Source organism: Rhinoderma darwinii, chromosome 12 (genome assembly GCF_050947455.1).
Source record: "Rhinoderma darwinii isolate aRhiDar2 chromosome 12, aRhiDar2.hap1, whole genome shotgun sequence".
NCBI classification, from domain to species: Eukaryota; Metazoa; Chordata; class Amphibia; order Anura; family Rhinodermatidae; genus Rhinoderma; species Rhinoderma darwinii.
The window spans coordinates 46,597,247-46,620,626 of record NC_134698.1 but is presented as its reverse complement, the minus strand read 5'-3'; the positions used below and the strand labels follow the sequence as shown (position 1 = coordinate 46,620,626).

The window sequence follows — 23,380 nt, the reverse complement described above, 5'->3', positions numbered from 1 at the left end:
AGGCTCTAACCAGAGTAGAAAGAGAAGTGGGAGGCCCCGCTGCACAACTGAGCAACAAGACAAGTACATTAGAGTCTCTAGTTTGAGAAATAGACGCCTCACAGGTCCTCAACTGGCAGCTTCATTAAATAGTACCAGACGCCAGTGTCAACGTCTACAGTGAAGAGGCGACTCCGGGATGCTGGCCTTCAGGGCAGAGTGGCAAAGAAAAAGCCATATCTTAGACTAAAAGGAAAAGATTAATATTGGCAAAAGCACACAGACATTGGATAGAGGAAGATTGGAAAAAAGTGTTATGGACAGACGAATCGAAGTTTGAGGTGTTTGGATCACACAGAAGAACATTTGTGAGACGCAGAACAACTGAAAAGATGCTGGAAGAGTGCCTGACACCATCTGTCAAGCGTGGTGGAGGTAATGTGATGGTCTGGGGTTGCTTTGCTGCTGATTAAGTGGGAGATTTGTACAAGGTAAAAGGGATTTTGAATAAGGAAGGCTATCACTCCATTTTGCAACGCCATGCCATACCCTGTGGACAGCGCTTGATTGGAGCCAATTTCATCCTACAACTGGACAATGACCCAAAGCACACCTCCAAATTATGCAAGAACTATTTAGGGAAGAAGCAGGCAGCTGGTATTCTATCTGTAATGGAGTGGCCAGCGCAGTCACCAGATCTCAATCCCATAGAGCTGTTGTGGGAGCAGCTTGACCGTATGGTACGCAAGAAGTGCCCATCAAGCCAATCCAACTTGTGGGAGGGGCTTCTGGAACATGGGGTGAAATTTCTCCCGATTACCTCAGCAAATTAACAGCTAGAATGCCAAAGGTCTGCAATGCTGTAATTGCTGCAAATGGAGCATTCTTTGACGAAAGCAAAGTTTGAAGGAGAAAATTATTATTTGAAATCATTATTTCTAACCTTGTCAATGTCTTGACTACATTTTCTAGTCATTTTACAACTAATTATATAAATATAAGTGTGAGTTTTCATGGAAAACACAAAATGGTCTGGGTGACCACAAACTTTTGAACGGTAGTGTGTATGTATGTATGTATGTATGTATGTATGTGTGTGTATGTATATATATATATATATATATATATATATATATATATATATATATATAATCGGTCCATCTCCAACTCCCTAATTCATTTAATGTTTTGATTATCACTTTTTGCTGCATCTTTTACTTTCTTAACCCCTTCCCGCCGCAGCCCTTTTTCAGATTTTCATTTTCATTTTTTCCTCCCCACCTTCATTAGTACTATGATGGCTTGATTTTTGTGGGACGAGTTGTAGTTTTTCGTAGCACCATTTATTTTGCTGTTTAATGTACTAGGAAACGGGAAAAAAAATTCTTTGTTGGGTAGAAAGTGAAAAACAGCGATTCCTCCATAGTTTTTTGCACGCCGTTTTTACGGGATTCACTGTGCAATTAAAACAACATGTTAATTTTATTCTGTGGGTCAATACGATTACGCCGATACCAAATATATATAGTTTTTTCTGTATTTTACTACTTTTGCAAGTAAAAAACTAAAATGTATTTTGTGTCACCAAATTCCGAGAGCCATAACTTTTTAACGATTAAGTGGTATGAGGGCTTATTTTTTGCAGCATAAGCGCTAGTTTTTAATAATACCATTTTGGTGTACATGTAACGGTTTGATCACTTTTTATTTCATTTCTTGTGGGAGATTAGGTGACCAAAAAAATAGATTCTGGCGTTTACAATTTTTTATTTTTTTTTACGACGTTCACCGGGCGGGTTAAATAATGATATATTGTAATAGTTCAGACTTTTACGGACGCGGCAATACCAATTATGTTTATTTTATATTTTTACTATGCTGTAGGGGGAAAATGGGAAAAAGGTGTAGTTTTTTGAACTTTTAATATATTTTTTATTTTTTTACACAAAAAAACCCTTTATTTAGCTAATTTTTACTGTTTTAGTCACCCAAGGGGACTTCAACCAGTGATCATTAGATCGCTTGCACGATATACTGCAATACTAATGTATTGTAGTATATCGTGATTCTGACAGGCAACTATTATGTCCTGCCGGAGTACAAAAATGGCGGACCTGGGGGCCTTCATTCGGCCCCCAGGCAGCCATAGCAACCAACGCCCCCCCCCCCCCGCGATTGCGTTGCGGGGGGCGCGATGAGCTGTTAGAGGGGGTCGCCCTCCTGCTTTCTAACGATTTAAATGCTGCGGTCGTTATTGACCACAGCATTTAACGAGTTAAATGAGCAGGATCGCGCTCGAGCGTTACTCTGAAGTAACAAACGGCCAACACCCGCATCGTATGGAGCGGGTTCACTCCGTGTAGGTTCCATACTTCCCCCTACCCGACTTTGGCGTATGGATACGTCAAATGTCGGGAAGGGGTTAATATTGTTAAGCTCCTGAAGCTAGTTGCAGCTTCATCATATACACCAATTCCGTTTTTACCAGTGTTGTGCCTGTCGTAGCACAACTTCAATAGGTGAGCAGTCATTAATTCATGTGGTTTGCTCTACCTTTATATTTTGTGACCCGCACCATGTGGAGCTGTGTTTTTCACCTTTTTTTCTTAGTGTCCCGAAAAACCAGGGTTCTGTATGAAAGCGTTTCAAAATTTATCATACATCCATTGATTTTTAATTTTCCCCAGTTTTACTGACAGCCACATGTAGGGTATTGCCGTACCCGTGAGAACCTACATTACAGTTTATAGAGTATGTCTCCGGTGGCACATGCTGGGCACAATATATGGGACACTGAAATGGCATATATGTATAGAAAATGTAAAATCTCACTCTGCATCATATGCAGCGCATTATCTTTTACACAATACATGTGGGGTCAAAATGCTCACTACACCTCTAGATGAATTTAACCAATATGTAGGACAACCTAAATACCCCTCCTATAAAGAAACTAAATAGATATCAGTAGGTCATATATAATATATTATATGGGGAGGGGGGACATATATTAGAAAACGCCCATGACTATGAGTGACGTCAGCGGTGATTCATAACATATTCAGAATAAAAACCTAAAAATAGTCAAAACCATGCTTACACTGATAAAATAAATAATTTTATTGGTACAAGATATAAAAAAAAACATACATTAAAATCAAAGATGATTACCACAGTGTGAAGCAATTGAGGCCAGACAGTTGTCAATAGTTGGATAATAAATACATATATATATGTGTTTTGAAAGTATCATGAGTAAGCCCTTATTCACACAACAGGGTTTCTCGGCCGGGTGGCGGCCGTTCATAAAACGGCCGTCACACAGCTGCAGTAGGGACAATAGACCCCTAATGGGGCTATTCACACGACCGATTTTTCTGACGGCCCGGCCGTCAAAAAATGGGACATGCCCTATTTTCGGCCGTTTGCCCGGCTCCCATAGAAGTCCCGGCCGGGGATTGGGGATCTCACTACTGGAGAAGTGAGTGGCTACACTGTCCATATATGGACACAGTGACGTCACTCACTTCTGAAGCAGAATCCCCGACCCTGTGGCCGGGTATTCCGCTACAGGAGAAGTGAGGGACTACACTGTACATATATTGACACAGTAACGTCACTCACTTCTGAAGCGGAATCCCCGACCCTATGGCCGGGGAATCCGCTACAGGAGAAGTGAGGGACTACACTGTACATATATGGACACAGTGACGTCACTCACTTCTGAAGCAGAATCCCCGACCCTGTGGCCGGGTATTCCGCTACAGGAGAAGTGAGGGACTACACTGTACATATATTGACACAGTAACGTCACTCACTTCTGAAGCGGAATCCCCGACCCTATGGCCGGGGAATCCGCTACAGAAGAAGTGAGTGACCACACTGTCCCTATATGGACACAGTGACGTCACTCACTTCTGAAGCGGAAGCCCGATCCTGTGGTCGGGGATTCCTCTCCAGAAGAAGTCCGTGACTACACTGTCCATATATGTCAGTGACTTCTCCTGGAAGGGGGGGGGGGGGAAATGGGTGCAACCTACAGGGGGCTGGGTGGCATCACCTGCCGGGAGCCGGGTGGCATCACCTGCCGGGGGCTGGGTGGCATTACCTACCAGGGGGGCTGTGGCATTATTTACAGAGGGCTGTGTGTGGCAACAAATTTAAATGAAATTCATCTGATTTTTAAAACGGACCGGGAAAAAAAAGAATTAAAAACGGGTCAAAATCGACCGTTAAAAACGGCAACACGGAACGGAATCGGAACGGATGTAAAATGGCTGGGAAAAACGGCCCAAAACGATAATGCCGCACACTGCCCTCTGTAGATAGCGCCACTGTAGCTCCATGTAGGAGCTGAATCACTCTGGCTGGGAACCTCTCATATATGGATAGTACCCTCAGTGACTTCGCCTGGAGCGCAATCCCTGGCCACAGCTTCTGCAACGATGGCCGATGATTAGTTGGATTGTCCTACTACGGAGAGCTACAGGGGCGCTATTTACGGACACGGGGGGTGAGTGCCATCTACGGTGGGTGCCATCTACAAGGGGAATGTAGCACTTCTTAAAGCAAAAATCTCCTGGAAGAAGAGCGGGTAGGATCCAGTGAAGTATGGTAGAAAAAAGGAAATCACCGTTTCCACTTTATTTAAGCAATCAAATATAAAATATAAAACATGGGAGGGAGAACGCAGTATAAGGTGGTCTCAAATGGCAAGATATAGAAGCCTACGCGTTTCGAATACAATCCGTATTCTTAATCATGGCTGATGTCAGGGGCCTTGGATTCTACCACTCTGCAGAGCCAGGAAGAAAGAAAAGATATATATTTTCTGTCTTATGCCCCCCCCCCACCCTCATGAGAGCAGAGGGAATTTACTGATAGGGGCAAGAAGAGGTAATTGCAGAGTGTTAGACAAGAGCGTGACAGCTTTTGTCAAATCCAGCAGTGAAGATCATCCTTTTTCTATCTGTTAGGCCCAATGCACATGAATGTGTTTTTGCGGCAGCAATTCATCCGTAAATCTGTGGGTGAATTGCAGACCCATTCATTCCTATGGACCCAAGCACACGACCGTGTATTGGCCGGAAACCCAATCAAGTCAATGTGTTCACGGTCCGTGATTTGGATGACACTCTGTCAATCATGGGCCGTGCACACAGCTACAGTTGCGTTCATGAGGCCTAAGGCTGTGTTTACACATTCAGGATTTGCCTATGGCTAGCCCTATTGTCACTCATCTAAGCCCTTAGGCCCCATGCACACGACCATAATTTTGATCCGTAATTGCGGGTTGAAGGGAACCTGTCACCAGCATTTCACCTATTGAACTCTCCACCCCTCGCCGCTTCTATCAAAAGTTCATTGCAGTTATCCCCTCTCCTAAACGCGTCCTCCGACTGTAAATAACGGTCTGCAAACATTTTGCGCCTTTTATCGTGATAATCCGGTGTCCATTTTTGCGCACACACCAGAAGTGGACATCAATTTACAAGTGCGGGATTTTGTGTGCTGGGGGAGACGAGGAGCTGTCAATTAAAAGTAAGGAGCTGGGGTAAACTCGGAAAGACTTGAGGAATGAAGATATGACTGACTCTTATGCTCATTAGCATACGGTGTGGGAACACTACAAAGACGACTAAGAAGACAATTATAGGTTCTATAGAAATGATTTTTCACCCACTACCACCAGGTATTGCTTGTTTAATAGGTGAAATTCTGGTGACGGGTTCCCTTTAAAGTACGAATCCATTAATTTGTATATCCCACGGACACCTTCCCGTAGAAAGCATACACAAAAAATAGGACGCGTCCTATTTTTTATTTTATTTTACAAACCGTGCTCCTATACTTTAATGGGAGCACCGCCCGCAAATACGGATGACCATCCCCTGCCGGCCGTGCCCGTAATCATGAACCGTGATTACGGCTACAGCCGTGTGCAGAGGAGGCGTCATACTGTTAAAATCAAAGTCAAACAACTTTTATCAGTATTAGGCTTAGATGAGGTGTCAGAGGCACACTGGAAACAGCGGTGACAGCAGCTTTCTGCAACTTCTATATACAGTGTATACATAGAAGCTGCAGCAGTTGAATGATACAAAATTATTTTATTTAAAGCATATTCCAAAAGTGAATAGCATCCCAAAATACATACATTTCATTAAAAAAAAACACACTAAATGTTTCCATTTCCCTTTAAAGAGGATGTTTGCAGTGAGAGGACCCCGTAAATAAACCATGATGATTTGTATTTTATTATGTGTGGCTTGCAGGCTTAAAGGGGTTTTCCAGTTCCATAAAATTCATGGTCTATCCTCAGGATAGGCCATCAATATGTGATCAGTCAAGGGCTGACTCCCGGCAACCCCGCCGATAAGCTGTTTTGAACAGGCCACAGTGCTCGTACCAGCGCTGCGTCCCCTTCATTTCCACTGCTTGTACTGTGAACCATCTACACACTTGTAGCTGCAGTTCACAGTATTACAGCCTTCTCCCATTCACTTCAATGAGAGAAGGCTGTAATACTGTGAACCGTGGCTAGAAGTGTGTCGGCAAATCACAGTGTGAGCAGTAGAAATGAAGGGGAAGCAGTGATCGTACGAGCGGTGTGGGCCCCTTTAAAACAGCTGATCGTGGGTTGCCTGGAGTCAGACCTGGACCGATCACATATTGATGGACTATCCTGAAGATAGGCCATCAATTTTATGGTACTTGAAAAGCCCTTTAACCCCTTCAGGACACAGCCTGTTTTGGCCTTGTGGACGCAGGCGATTTTTTCAAATCTGACGTGTCACTTTATGTGGTAATAACTCCGGATTGCTTTTACCTATCCAAGCGATTCTGAGATTGTTTTCTCGTGACATATTGTACTTTACGTCTGTAAAAAAATTTGGTCGATAAATTCAATATTTATTTGTGAAAAACACCAAAATGTACAGAAAATTTGCAAAAAATTGCATTTTTCTAAATTTGAATGTATCTGCTTGCAAAACAGATATTAATACCACACACAATAGTTACTAGTTAACATTTCCCATATGTGTACTTTATGTTGGCATCATTTTTTGAACATCCTTTTATTTTTATAGGACGTTACAAGGCTTAGAACTTTTGCAGCGATTTCTCATATTTTCAAGAAATTTCCAAAACCTATTTTTTCAGGGACCAGTTCACTTCTGAAGTGGCTTTGAGGGCCTTATATATTAGAAACTCCCCATAATTCACCCCATTTTAAAAACTTCACCCCTCAAAGTATTCAAAACAGCATTCAGGAAGTTTCTTAACCCTTTAGACATTTCACAGGAACTAAAGCAAAGTAGAGGTGAAATTTACAAATGTAATTTTTTTTGCAGAAATTCATTTGTAATAGAAAAAATTCTGTAACACAGAAGGTTTTACCAGAGAAACGCAACTCAATACTTATTGCCCAGATTCTGCAGTTTTTAGAAATATCCCACATGTGGCCCTAGTGTCCCAATGGACTGAAACACCGGCCTCAGAAGCAAAGGAGCACCTAGTGGATTTTGAGGCCTCCTTTTTATTACAATATATTTTAGGCTCCATGTCTGGTTTGAAGAGGTCTTGTGGCGCCTAAACAATGGAAACCCCCAAAAAGTGACCCCATTTTGGAAACTAGACCCCTCAAGGAATTTATCTAGTTGTATAGTGAGCATTTTAACCCCACAGGTTTTTTGCTGAATTTATTGGCGTTAGTCTGTGAAAATGAAAATCTACATTTCTTCTGAAGAAACATAGACATTTTTTAATTTTTGCAAGGAATAAAGGAGAAAAAGCACCCCAACATTTGTAAAGAAATTTATCCTGATTACGGCAATACCCCATATGTGGTCATAAACTTATATTTGAACACATTACAGCCCTCAGAAGGGAAGGAGCACCATTTGGGTTTTGGAGCTCAAATTTTGCTATAATGGTTTTCGGTGCCATGTCCCATTTGCAACGCCCTGGAGGGACCAAAACCGCAGAAACCCCCGAAAAGTGACCCCATTCACTATCAGAATCCAAGAGAGCAAATGCCTCTTAAGTGGTATATAACTTGCGTGCCATTTTTTACGTATTTTTTTTTTTAACTTATTTTTTGTAACAGTTTTAATAAAAGTAACAAAGAAAAAGTCCACTAATCCATTGATCAATAAATTTATGAACAACCCTAAGGCCCTGTTCACACAGAGTTTTTTTTACAAGTTTTTCGGCGCGGAAACCGCTCCGCAAAACTCGTCAAAAACCGCCCGAAAATGTCTCCCATTGATTTCAATGGGAGTTGGATGAGCTTTTTTACCGTGAGCAAAAAAAACGCATCACGGTAAAAAGAAGCGACATGACCTATCTTGAGGCGGTTTCCGCCTCCAAAACCCCATTTCAATCAGTCAGAAGGGTAAAAAAAACACCTCGACGAGTGTTTTGACGAGTTTTTGGCAAACCACTGTGCAAAAAACGTCCGAGCAGTTTTTGCAGGAGGAATTTTCCTCCTGCAAAAAATTCCGTGTGAACACAGCCTAACAATGAATCAATGTATTTAGAATTTACAGACGTGTAAAATATATGAAGAGATTTATATAAGTATATGTGTGTATACGTATATATTACATGTACGTATATATCTATATGATGATATAGATATATAACATCCCTAATTATTAATTTTTAGTATTAACAAATTTCAAATATATGTCTATATATAATATATATTACGTGTGTGTCTGTGTGTGTGTGTGTATATATATATATATATATATAATAGACGTGTGTATATATATATATATATATATATATATACACACACATAGTATATAAATATATATCTATATCATTTTATAGATAGATATATATCTGTGTCTCTATATATTTACGTCTCTCTCTCTCTCTCTCTCTCTATATATATCTATATAAAATTATATAGATATATATATATATATATATATATATATATATATATATATATATATTACACACACATTATAAGCCCTAATTGATTATTAATTAACCAATTAATTGTCCTAGTCTGAGTACTATCTACCTAAACTATAGCTAGCTGCCTACACTAAACTATGTGGAGGTGTTATTTGTGTGTGTTTTTCACAGTGGGTGTGTCTTTATAAGAGACACACAGCAGCTGCTCGGCACAGCTTCTTCTCCCCCACTGTCTCAGAACGATCTGACAGGGAGGGAGGAGAAACAGTGTAACAAACAGCACGAAAGTTTGTTGCTGCAACAAACTTTGCTGTGAACACCATGATAGCTTTATGATGGTGATCACGTCATCAGGACCGACACCAATCCGGTCCTGATGTCTTCTCTCAGCACTTAGGCTGCTAGTAGCAGCGTGTGCTGAGAGATTCAGAGCACAGGGAGAGCGCTGTGCACTCTGTTCTGGCACCACGTGAATTAACGGGCTGCAGGAGAAAAGCCCAGCACGGCAGCCCGTTAATCTACGTGGGCTGGTCGTGAAGGGGTTAATGTCTTCCAATTATACTTTTGATTGATCGGTCTTAAATTTGTTTAAACTTTCTATTAATCTAATTTTCAGACATTCAAGAAGAAACCAGAGCATTTCCCATCTTTCTTCAAGTGTATAAGAGAGGCATCTGTGGCTAAAGAATCAGAGAATGACTTCTCGTTGCATGAACGCACAATTTTGCTTCTGTTCTTAGATCATTGCTTCAACAGTCTGGTAACTGTCTACATTTACTAAATGTTAAAGTGAATGTTCATATTAGTATTATTATATATGACAATCTCTTTGGGTAATGCTTGCTTACATTCATGGCTGGTTTTAAATTCATTAGATCAAAGGTACGGTCAGTGACTGCAAACTCCTATTTAAAAACAAGCTGACCCGGGGATAAGCTGCTATTGCTGGGTAAATCTGATGCAGGGGAAAATGTAGCATTACAATTCGGCGTTTCTAATGACCGACCGTGACATACATATGTCCTAATAAGGCACTTATAAAAGCAACCCCATTAGAATGAATTATCATGTTGTGTAAAAATTCCGCCACAAAATCAGCATTACAAATCCGCCAGTGTAACTTTCTTAAGCCATGCAGATTTTTCCATTTTTGTTTTCTTAAAAACTGCTGAATGGTATTGGGGCAGATTTACTAATACTGTCTAAGTTTTAGACCGTGTAAACTTGGACAAGGCAGTCAGAAAAAGCTAGACATGCTAGACACCTTTCTCTTCCCTATACCACCTCTTAATCAGCTTTGCCTACGCCAGTTTTTTTGCGCCAAAATTTTGGTGCACTGTTACATTTTAAGCCACAACCCTTTTCCCCTCTAAACCACTCCCCCTTGTCAAACATGTCTGAAAAAGTATTTAAAGTCGTTAATAAATGTGGCGCACAGCATGTTTGCCAGAATTCTTTCTCCATTTGAATAGTAAATCTGTCCTTGTGTGTTTTGTGGGGATGACACACAGGATACGCGGAAAGATTTGGGATAGGATAACATAGAGTCTTTTTCCAAAGCAGAAGTTTTACGCAATAAAAAAACGCAGCAAATTTACCAAAGTGGAGCTCTGTTTTGTACATGATTTTACAATTTAGATTATATTAACGTTGAGTAACTTTGCATTACTTCTGTCCGGGTTGCAGGTTTGAGTTCATCAGAACAGTCCTGAAAGATTCTGTACTGCTGCATTATAGGGAATGTGCTTATGCATACATATAGCACTAATATATAGTGGTTGGTCATGCTCAATCAAAAATAAATAAAACACACTATTTCAAACGTAGATCTAAATTAAGAAAGTACATTCTGAAGTAACACTATACTTTAAGAGACTTATCAAATCGGGATATACTGTCTAGTGCAAACAAGCACTAGACAGTTCTGGCCGAAGAGGCCCATACGTACAGGTTTATGTTTTTTAACAGGATGTCAAATATTATGGTGGTAGATTTATGTTTATGTTCCATTTATGGAGAAACCCTTGAGTATATCCTGATGTGTCTTTTTGCAGGAAGTTGATTTAATTCGTGGACAGATCCAGCAACTGATATCCCTGCCAATGTGGATCTGCCTGCAGCCTGTAAGTCATTATCTACAGTCCTTTCATATTATTTTTGTATGGGCTTTGTTTAATGATGGGATTTGTAGAATTGTGTGCCATTTCCTAATGGTTTATTGGCAACATCTTACATCTGTAGTCTCGACTGGAGAAGGAATTGAAGAAAACTCAAAAGTTGAGAAAGTTCTGGAACCTTATTAAGAAAACTGATGAGAAAATGGATGAAAAGGCGCGTGAAATGTACGTAACAATATCAAGAATGCAAATATGCCTCTAAATGATGATGCGTCTCTCAAAAGGACCTGTAAGGGTGGATTCACACGCGGCACATTGTGTACCATTCTTTTGAATGGTACACAATCGTTGCCTTAAAAGCCCCATGTGTACGGATTCATCTAAATTAGGTTGTTTCTTCAGCAGGTGTATAGATTTCTGCAAGTTCCATTCAGAGGAATAGAACAAATTTTCAGTCGCAGAAATTTCTGCAACAAAATATACTGTGTGTGAATCCACCCCAAGGTGACTGTCGTTGTGATCTGTATGTTTAGTGGTGATTCTGCTGGTGGCAGACAAAAATAAGCCATGAATAAGGACGCCATAGTCGTCCGAAACGCGTAGGCACCGCTTATATCCTTAATCCACCCTTGTACCTGGAATATATTCTTTCCCTTTTTAATGCATTTTTGGAATAAAATTGGAACGGAGCTTCCTTTTTTAAATACTTTCCTTGTCTTGGCGCTGGATCTATCTTGTATCCTTGTCTAGACAAAAATATACATACAAATGGTAATGTAAAAACCAAAGTAGTTTTAAGATCCTAATTGATTTCTTATTTTTCATCATGTTTTGACATTTCAGAGCCACTCAGGAAAGGAAGTTTTTATGGCACCTTATACAAAGGTTCCTGTCGGTGCTTCAGTCAATCCCAGCAACAGGTATCTGTCAACACTTAATTTGCATGCTCACTGTACATCGGGTATTTATGAACCGATTTAAATGCATAGTTAAAGCATACCTTCAGCCAAGAATAGTAACTTAAAAGGGATATTTGACTATTAATGTTGCCAGCTATATTATCTCATGGAGCTGTTCCCAGCACCAAGGGACGACCTTTTCGCTCTCTCATTCAGGTCTTTGCAGTCAGACATGCTTGATTGAACCTATACCTGTAGAATGTGAAATATGATCTGGCATCACTGTGAACTAAATACTTCACCAGCAATACATATCTCTCTTGATATTTTACTACAATGGCTCCTACGTCTTATTAACTGGGAGCAGGCTTTGGTCTGTATGGTCTTCAGGCTCTAGATGTAAATAAGAATGTTTTCATCCACTGACTGCAAATGATCTTGAAAATTTTGAGGATATAAAACACAGTATAATAGAAAGTTGCAGAACTTTTTATCATACAGTGGTTACACTTTATATGGATAAGAAAGTAACACCCCTTTATGTTGCTGATTATTTATGTCTGTGTACAGAAATTGTTTGTAGAACATTTATTCAAGCCATAAGTATGTTGTTTTACCCAGTAGGTGTAAATCTGTGCGAAACACAAGAAAGTTTGACCATATTCATAGAAAATTATGTTTGCTTGATATGAAATTTCTGTTCATTCTTTAGGTCCCGTCTCCATGGAGAAAATACATTACTGTGAGCGATTCATAGAACTCATGATTGACCTCGAGGTACAGGGTGATTTATTGTATAAAATGAGAGCTTTTGTATGTCGTGCATGAGGGCATGTGCTCTGAGAATACAGTGCTATCTTGAATACAACACAACTTAACATAAATAATATGGTTACGGAGCTGCGCTGAATAAACCTTACAGTGGTTATATTGTGACCAAAAATTGCAATGCATTAATATTTTTATGTAAAAAGAAGTCACTAATGTACTTTCATTTTAATTTCTGAACTAAATCAAGCAGTTGAAACCCGGGGTATTGTTCCCGGAACTCCTGTAACTTTTCTAATATTGATGTCTCTTGCTTCCTGTGCTGTTCGTGCTGGCGTGTTATCAATGGCATGACAGCAATGGGCTGTCATATTTCCTATTGCTGGAGTCCCCGAGCAGAGTATCAGCTAGCGCATTGCTCGGGACTCCAGCACTGCTCCTGACATTTGGTCAGTGACTTTCCGGGGTTTGCTATCTCTGGAGTTAGCGAACAGAGCATCAGCTGATGCTCTGCCCGGGGACTCCGTCACTGCTGCCAACGTCACTGTCCATATATGGGCAGTGACGTCAGCAGTTGTACTGGAGTCCCCAAGCAGAGCATCAGCTGATGCTGTGCTCGGGGACTCCAGTACTGCTGCCGACGTCACTGTTGATATAGGGCCAGTGATTTTGTGGGTTTCCTATCGCTGTAGTCCCCGAGCAGAGCATCAGCTTATGCTCTGCCTGGGGACTCTAGCTCTGCTGCCAACGTCACTGTCCATATAAGGACTGTGGCATCGGCAGCAGTACTGGTGTCCCCAGGCAGAGCATCAGCTGATCCGATTGGAAACCCCTGAAGTTACTGACCAAATGTCGGGAGCAGTGCTGGAGTCCCGAGCAAAGCTCTAGCTGATGCTCTTCTCGGGGACTCCAGCAATAGGCAAAGTGACAGCCCCCTGCGGACATGCCAACATGAACAGCACAGGAAGCAAGCTGTGTCACGTGGGGGCGCGTCATCAATATTACAAAAACTACAGGACTTCCGGGAATCGTTCACCAGGTTTGAACTGCACGATTTTGTACTGAATTTAAAATGAAAGTATATTAGTAAGTGACTTCTTTTTACATAAAAATATTAATGCAATACCATTTTTGGTCCCCGTATAACCCCTTTAATATCTGCTGCTGCTCAAGGGATGTTTTGGTGTACAATGGTTTCCTTGGCTACCTTCCTGCCCTGCAACCTCTCCCGCTGTTAGTTCTAAACTTCGGATGGGATAGCTACACTTTTATTTTCTCTTATACCATGTCAGAAGTAATCCAACTAGTAGTTACTAATTCCATTCTATCCCATAGGCTTTACTTCCCACCCGTCGCTGGTTTAATACTGTGCTTGATGACGCCCACCTTGTTGTCCATTGCTACCTATCCGACCTCTTCAAGAGAGAGCAAGAAGGACACTTGTTTTCTCAGGTACCTTGTGTTTTATATAAAAAAGGTTTAGTAGTTTATTTTAGTCTTCTTTCAACACTAACCATGTCTCTTAATAGCTCCTAGACATGTTAAAGTTTTATACTGGATTTGAAATCAATGACCAGACGGGAAATGCTCTCACAGAGAATGAGATGACTACTATTCATTATGATCATATCACTTCGCTGCAGGTAGGTCTAAATTTCTAATTGTATATTAATCTGGTTGTCATATTAAATAGTTTTTTGTAGGTTTCTAGAACTTTGTTTGGTAGCCTCCACCAAAGCCAATCACTTATCAGTATTCGCAAGTCTAGATGTGTATTCTGCTACTGTTAGTTTTGGGATATTTTGTTATTAACGCCTTCCCGACACCTGCTGTGTATATATACGGGGTTACCACAAACCGCAGTACAGTTACGTGACGGTGAATGTGCAGACTCAGAAGCGGAGCTCGCACCATCACCGTCTGGTGTCAGCTGTATATTACAGTTGACACCCTCCTGTAACGGCCTGGACGAAGCTGGTCTCCGATCCGGCCAGATTTAATCCCTCAGATGCTGCGCTCAATACAATCGATGGGGTAACGATGCAATACAATGGCCTCCGTGTCTGCCTTGTACGGAAGCCTATGACGACCCGCCTTATTGTCAGAGAATAACTGACAGCTCTAATACGCTGCACTACGTATCTAGTGCAGTGTATTAGAATAGCAATCGGGGCTTCAAGCCTTCAAGTCCCCTAGTGGGACATAAAAAAAGCTTCAAAAAGTTAATGAAAATGTTTTAAAAAAAAAACAAAAATGTTTCACGTTTTTAAAGTCAAATTGCCTTTTTTTTCCATAATAATTATTTTATTATTGGAAAAACAGTAAAAAAATTAAAAAACCTATACGTATTTGGTATTGCAGTGTCCGTAATGACGTAAACGATAAAACTATTATGTAGTTTATCCCGCACGATGAATGCTGTAAAAAAAATATGAAAAAACTATGCCAGAATCGCAGTTTTTAAGTCACATCTCCCAAAAATGGACTAAAAAGTGATCAAAAAGTCAAATTTTACCCCAAAATAGTACCATTAAAAACGACAACCCGTCCTGCAAAAAAATAAAAAAAATCTCGGACATCGCTTTGTCCACACAAAAATAAAAATAAAATAAAAAAGTTATGGGTCTTAGACTATGGTGACACAGGAAAAAAAAGTGATTTTATTGTGCAAAAGCTGCATTACAAGAAAAAAACCGATATCAATTTGGTATCACCGTAATAGTATCGACCTGCAGAATAAAGTTAACATGTAAGTTATGGTGCACGGTAAATGCCGAAAAACCCCAACCGAAAAGAACTCCAGAATTGCTTGTTTTTGGTTATTTCCTCTTCCAAAAAATGAAACAAAAAGTGATCAAAAAGTCGTATGTCTCCCAATATGGTACCAATAAAATTTACAGCTTGTCTGGCAAAAATTAAGCCTTCACAACGCTCCATTAACTGAAAAATAAAAAAGTTATGGCACTAGTAGTGCAGTGATGAAAAAACATTGAGAGGTGTATACCAGTGCAACACTTTTCTATCAAAATTTCCCAAACTACAAAGGAGAAAAACTCCCCAAAAGGTGCAGTGTTACAAAAGGGGGATAAGAAAGGACACCGTTTATCAGTGCGCCACTGGCTTGCGCATAAAATATTGCTTCACGGCGTACCACACATCTATGGATAGTTTTATTATTTACCGCATTATTATACCCTATGTACCCTATGCCCTGGTGTACTTGGCACAGATTACATATGCCCCCACATTATAAACTGAAATACCACTAATCCTCAAACAAAACTACTACCAAGTAAAATGCAATCTCCAAACCGCGCTCCTTTCTTTCTAATGCCTCATGCACACGACCGTTGTGCCACTCGGGACGTTTTTGACAGGATTCGAGTGGCACTCGATAGTCTTCACGGACCCATTCACTTTAGCAGGTGAATCAGGTCCGTGAAAAATGGTCCGAGGAAAGATAGAAAATGTCCTACCTTTCCTCGGATCAGTGACGGGACTCGGTCGTGTGCATGAGGCGTAAGCCCTACAGTGTGCCCAAACAGCAGTTTGTCCAGATGTTTGGCATTGTCATACCCGGGAGAACCCGCTTAACAATTTATGGGGTAAGATTCTCCCGTGGCACAAGCTGGGCACAACATATTGAGCAGTGAAATGGCTGATCAGTGGAAATTAAAATTTTCACTTTGCATTATCCACTGCGTATTAATGTCTAAAAAACACCTCTGGGGTCTAAATGCTCTCTACACCCTTTGATAAATGCCTTTAGGGGTGCAGTTTCTAAAATGGGGTCACACTATTTTTGGTACATCAGGGGTTTTCCTGCAAAATCTATGCTCCAAAAGTCAAATACCACTCCTTTTACTTCTGAACCCTCCTGTATGTCGAAACAGTAGTTTATAACCACATATGGGGTATTACCATACTTGTAGACATTGCTTTATAAATGTTGGGTTGCTTTTTCTTCTTTGTTCCTTGTAGGAATAAAAAAATGTTGATCTAAATCTACATCTTATTGGGAAAAAATAACATTTTAATTTTCACGGCTTAAAGGAGTTCTCCCATGAAGGACATTTATGACAAATCCCCAAAAATTTCTGAAAATAAAAAAAAAACAATTCATTTGTACATTTCCCCTCTACTTTGCTTTAACTTTTGTAAAACGCCTAAAGGGTTCAGAAACTTTCTAAATACTGTTTTAAATACTTTGATCGGTGCAGTTTTTAAAATGGGTTGATTTATGGGGGTTTGTAAGGTATGAGCCCCTCAAAGCCACTTCACAACTAAACTGGTCTCAGTCTTTGTAACTAATACGTTTTCACAAAGGAACAGATTACTATATATTTTGAAAATGTGTGAAATTGCTGCTAAATTTAAAAGCCTTGTAACATCCTACAAAAATAAAAGGATATAACACCGAACAAAGAAAGGACCGAGGAGTCTCTAAGTCAAAAAAATTACATATAATCTTTTTATTCAACAATATTACACTATTTATACAAAACGAGTTTCTAAAAATGAATCACAAATAAAAGCATGGCCGCCACATGGGTCAAAATATTGATCAAATATAGTCATGGAAGTAAAGACATATTGAAGCACACCTCAAACAAAAATGTAGGTAGCATGATGTAAATAAGGTGAGGTATACTGGCGACAGGTGGTGTGTTATACTGCTTAGAAATCGGTAAGAGGGATATTACTCCCATGCATGAAAAGTGCAATTGGAACTGGACTAAATAAACAATATTTTATAGCGTCCAGAGATGGCTAATATATGTATAGATACTGGGGTGATGACCATATATATGTTGAAGCTCAAGCACCAGAAGACAGCAGCAAACAGTAAACAAAAGAGTACTTGCAAGAGTACTAACCCATGTAGCTGAGACTCCAAGAATGGCGGCCGCTCTGGAGTCAACAATATTACAATAGTGTAATATTGTTGAATAAAAAGATTATATGTAATTTTTTTGACTTAGAGACTCCTCGGTCCTTTCTTTGTTTGGTGTTATATATTTTGGGAGTACAGTCGCAAGTTATAGGGGAGGATATATACATATTGTGCCAGATGATGCAGCATGCATGCCCTGTATATAGGATTTAATAAAAATAAAAGGATGTTCAAAAAAATGATGCCAATCTAAAGTAACTGTATGGGAAATGTTAACTAATACCTTTTTTTTTTTGTGGTATTACTATCTGTTTTGCAAGCAGATGCATTTAAATTTATAACATGTTTTGCAATTTATTTTGTTACATTTTGGTGTTTTTCACAATTAAATACTGAATGTAACGACCACATTTTACCATGAATATAAAGTAGAACTTGTCACGAGAAAACAATTGTAATATGGCGTGGTTGCATCACTTACATTACTCTGTAAAAATTTGATAGGACCTAAGTGAACCATGAAATGGGCAGAACTCCAGCAAAAAAAGTAATCCTGTGAATGATATTTGTCCTTATTCTCCTACATCTCTCCACACAGAGAGCAGCTTTTGCTCATTTCCCAGAGCTCTACAATTTTGCTCTTTCCAATGTGGCATCTGTGGATACTCGGGAATCTCTTGTGAAGTGTTTTGGATCACTAAGGTAAAAGACCAAAAGTTGTCGTCTGCACTTACCCATATATTAGTGTATTTCATTTCTTTTAGTCCCATTTTCTGATATTTAGGGAATGTTTCTCCTCTCCCTTACCTCTATGTACAAGGGACCTTTTGCTCACATTAGGTTCTCATTCTACAAGTTAATACCATTTTATTCCTTTCATATTAAAGCAAAGCTAAACTCCAAAACAGTATTTATAACCTACAAAAATCGGCAAGGTTTCAAACCATTTAACCCCTTCGGGATGAAGCCCTTTTTTTATTTCGTTTTCACTCCCCGCATTCCAAGAGCCATAACTTTTTATTTTTTTTCTGTCAAAAGTGTGGTGTGAGGGCTTATTTTTTGCTGGAGGAGATGTAGTTTCTTTTGGTACCATTTATAGTTCCATATAATGTACTGGGAAACTGAAAAAAAATTATTTGTAGACTGAAGTTGGAAAAAGCTGTAGTTTTTTTGGTTTAGTTTTTACGTCTTTCACCGTGCGGTAAAAACGACAACTTTATCGTCATTCTGTGGCTCAATGCGATTACTGTGATACCAAATTTATATATTTTTTTTTTTATATTTTACTACTTTTATTGATGATAAACTTTTTGTTAAAAAAAATAATAGTTTTGTGTCGCCACATTCTGAGAGCCATAACTTTTTTTTTTTTTTTTCACCGATTGAGTGGTGTGAGGGTTTATTTTTTGCGGGACGAGCTGTAGTTTTTATCCGTACCATTTTCTGGTACATAGAACTTTTTTTATCACTTTTTTAAAAAAAAAAAAAAATAGAGCTAAGTTTTCAATTTTTTTGTTTTTTACGGCGTTCACCGTTCACATTAAATAACGCGATATTGTAATAGTTCAGACTTTTACGGACGCAGCGATACCAATTCTGTTTCCTTTTTTTTACTTTTTACATTACTTTAAGGAGAAAAGGGGTTTTTTTTGTTTTTTTTTTAACTTTCAATATTTTTATTTTTTTCGCTACTAAAAGCTTTTTTCACACACTTTATTAGCCCCCCCCTAGGGGACTTGAACCAGCAATCGTTGTGCTGCAATACTAACATATTGCAGTTTATCATCACAGGGCTTAACAGACGCAGAGTGAAGGCAGCCCTGGGGGCCTTCATTAGGCCCCTGGGCTGCCATAGCAACTGTCGTCACCCCCCGGTCCCCCTGTTTTCAACACCTCAGATGATGCAGTCGTGATTGACTGCAGCATTTGAGGGGTTAAGCAGCCAGGAACACCGCGATCGCTGCTCCCGGCTGTTAGTCCCGGGTGTGTGCTGTAAAATACAGCCGACACCAGCGCGCTCCAAACATCACCCCCCGCATCCGGACGTAATTGCACCTGCGGGTGCACAAAGGGGTTAATAAAACATAATTTCTTTATCAACATACAATTGGCACGTGGGAAACCAACATTTGTACAAACCCCAAACAACCACGCCGATGCAAAGAATAGAACCCAGGACCTTGGTATATTATCATCCAAACCGCTATTAAGCATTCCTCTTCTTTTTTTTTTTTTTTTTTTTTTTTTTGTTCCCCAAAAATTTTATTCAAGATTTTTAGACAAAACTCCCCTCCCCCCCCCCCCCGGATCCCAGTCCTTCAAAGGATGGTAGCAACCTTCCGATTCGTCATTTTGTGCATTTCTTCTAATGATGATGTCAAGACCAAAGTCAGCACCTGTCCGTCCTTCCGTCCCATCTCTCTACAGGTTGCATACGGTATAATCATGAAGTACATAAGTAGCAGAAATAAACCATTCAGATGCTAAACAGATCTAGGACGCAGCCCAGATGTATAATTGGATTATAAGAGAGGCAACGACTACCAAGCAACCCTGTCCCTTCACAGCGGGAAAGTGTTGACCCTGGGGGGACCTATCCACTAACACAATCGTTGGCGCCAAACCTGGAACGTCCACCCAAGTGGACCATAGATCTTAAAAATTTGGCAGGGGTACCCCTTTTTCCATATACATATTTTTCCATTCTTAGCATGGTATTAACTCTTGTTTTAAATTCGAAGTTTGTATCTTTCCAGTGGGAAACAATACATTTTCTATCCTGATATAAAAGGCACATTACCGCCAGTCGTTGGCTCTCCGTCACAGGTGGCTTTGCAGTATAACCCAAAATGCATATCACCCGATCCAAACCAATAGCACAGTCATATATTTGATTTATGAAGTTCACCATGTCCCTCCAAAACCTGTTCTGCCTAGTGCAGCTCCACGTCACATGTATCAGGTCTGCATTCAGCTCGCTACATCTATGGCATGAGGAATCTAGCCTATAGCCCATTTTATAAAGCAACTTGTGGTTCTATAAATCCTGTGTAAGAGGTATAATTGGGAAAGTCTATACATTTCACTTAAAAGTAATGTCGCTAGAAATGTTTTTTTTTTTTTTTTTTTTAGTTAAACAGTATAGACATGATTACACATTGTTCTAATTTTTTTCACAAGTCAGGACATATTATAAATTTAGATTCTAATTTATAACATTTCCATGTGCTGGTCACTAGAGGGAGCAATTCCCAAAATTGCAGCATTGGCATGTGGTAAAGCAACCACATTGCTTTATGCTGAAAAATTGGAGAAGACACACTCGCTCTAGTGTGCTCAAACAATCCCCCTCCTTTATCCTGGTTAGTGCCAGGAGAAAGGAGGGGGTTGAATGTTCAAATCTCCTACACTGTGTGCTGCCATTTTTTGAGCGAATGCACAGTGTAGTAGGATTAGATACAGTGGTAATCACACAGTAAAACCCGAACATACACAAACATAACTTACCTGCTCCTGCCGCCGCCGCTCCCTCCCTCCTAGTCCTTTCGTCTGAACATATGTCCGGAAGCCGCGACCGGAAGTAGTCATCTTACTGTCCGGCCGCGGCTTCCGGTCCACATGAAAATGTCGCCGGATGTTGCTCGGCCGAAGACCTTCCTTTTGGACTTTGTGGCATGCGCCGTTCCCACACAGACGGCGTACACTATAGTGAAAGGAACGGCTCCCGTTCGCATTCTCTATGGGGATGTATGTGCCGTATTCCATCTCTGTATGTGTCGTTAATCGACACCTACAGAGATGAAAAAAAAAATGGCAGCCCCCATAGAGAAGTAAAAGTAAGAAAAAAAAAAAGTAAAACACAAATAAATAAAATGTATTTTAATAACACACTAAAAGCAAATTTATATAAAAAAATTTTTTTTCGCGACACCTGTCCTTTAAGGAGGTTTTAGGAACCTGTTCCAAGACCTCCTGCCAATCCTCCTCTATGAGGACCTACATCTCGTTCCCATCTCCCTTTAAGGGAAAGAGGCTGATCTTTATGTGAGGCCTCAAGCAGGCATTTATAAAATAGTGAAATGACTCCTTTAATACTCCCAGGTTGGGCTATTAGATCTACAAGTGCGGAGTGTGGAGCCTGCGTTAAGGTAGACTGCCTATTCTGTAAGTCCCATGCATGTCCAAATTGGAGATATTGATAGAAAGCGGAGTGGGGCTGGGCAAATTTTAATTGCAGGTCCTCAAACGTACTAAATACATTAGTGTTCACGAGTTGACTAACAGCAATGACACCCCTGTCCCTCCACCCATCAAACTAATCCAGTTTGTCAAACTCTCTAAAATGTAAATTATGCAAGATAGGAGAGTATTTGGTATACCCCACCAGACCTATTACAGCTTTTACCTTGGCCCAGGTATTGTGTATAAGTAGCAAAGTGGGTATAGTCTGCACTATTTCTCCCAAGTGACCTGCTTCAGGAGGAGCTCCCCTATAACATATCTAGTTAATCTGCCTGTCGAGCCGTCTGTACCATCCATCCCCCATCTCTTAAGGTGTTTGAGCAGTGCTGATCGGTAATACAACCAAGGATTTAACACTGCTAATATTAAGCACTCTTAATGAATGACTATGTAATAATATAATACTAGTGATCTATGTTGACCATATAATATTGGAGAATTCACTATAAGCTGTAAACCTAGACCAGTGCTTTTGAGCCTATGTTGATCTATTGTTAAACAGCTTTATAATGCCATTAGTGCCAAATTCAGTCATTCAAACCTGTTTATATAACATATATACAAAAACCTAATCCATAATATGTAGCAATTAAACTTAACCCAAACTGCACTTATTACATACATACACAGTCGGATACCAGTTAGCATGTTTTAACATTTAATCCGTCCATAACCGAACATGCCATTAAATACAACATAAACTGCAACTTGTTCTTTTCTTTCTTTTCTCTCTCATTTCTTGACTAATGGTCCCTATTCTTGGAAGTGTAACACAGCAGCTCTGTTACCGCACACTTCTTATAGTGATGTGTGAGAGATTCTCAGGAGTGATTAATATCCCTGACCAAAATATTTCTGCCATTCTGAAGTAATTCTTACAGGGATGGGAGATCATTGAGACTATGTTCCTACAGACTGGATACCAAGCTCAATTTCTGCAACGGAATTCTGTGCGGAAGTTCTGCAGCATTTACAGTAGCAGCAAAGTGGATGATATTTCTGCAACTCTCCACCACGTGTTGCGCAAAAAAATCTTAGAGAAGTTATGCGGAATGTGTTCTGCGGTGCGACTTTGACATCCGGGGCATGTCCATTTTGCTGCAGGTTTTTTGCAGAGATGCTGCGTGTTTAGGTCATAGACTTGAATGGGGAGCATTAATTCTGCACTAAAATACGCAAGTTGAGTTCTATTGCAGGTTGCACAACGTTTACGCAGCTGAAACGTTGCTTACATCAATGCTTTACACTAAATCTGCAGGTAAACACCTGTGGAAAATCTGCCATGATTTCATCCGCTACATTGCATTACTGCAGCAAAAATGCAATAATTGCTACAGATTTTTGTGACTGATTTACCTGTGTTTTTTCAGATTCCAATGCACGTTTTCTGTTGCGGAAAATATGCAGCGTATCCTGCCTGTGGGAACATACCCTAAAAGCTCCACCCAACTTTGGCTGGCTGCAGAATGACTGGCGGTGGCTGATGGAGAGAACCAACAGGTTTTCTTTTAAAAACTGGATGTTATGCATTTCTACGAGTAAGGGTA

General features: G+C 40.0%; 1 protein-coding gene across 1 annotated transcript in view; it reads left to right on the top strand.

Annotated features, from left to right (window-relative positions):
- Positions 1-23,380, top strand: part of AQR (aquarius intron-binding spliceosomal factor) — a 232,907-nt gene that overhangs the window by 31,088 nt on the left and 178,439 nt on the right. The window contains exons 6-13 of the mRNA XM_075844724.1: positions 9,530-9,673; positions 10,968-11,036; positions 11,155-11,255; positions 11,874-11,950; positions 12,642-12,706; positions 14,033-14,149; positions 14,227-14,340; positions 18,190-18,293. Of these exons, the coding sequence (XP_075700839.1) occupies positions 9,530-9,673; positions 10,968-11,036; positions 11,155-11,255; positions 11,874-11,950; positions 12,642-12,706; positions 14,033-14,149; positions 14,227-14,340; positions 18,190-18,293 (791 nt within the window). The remainder of the gene's footprint in view (positions 1-9,529; positions 9,674-10,967; positions 11,037-11,154; positions 11,256-11,873; positions 11,951-12,641; positions 12,707-14,032; positions 14,150-14,226; positions 14,341-18,189; positions 18,294-23,380) is intronic.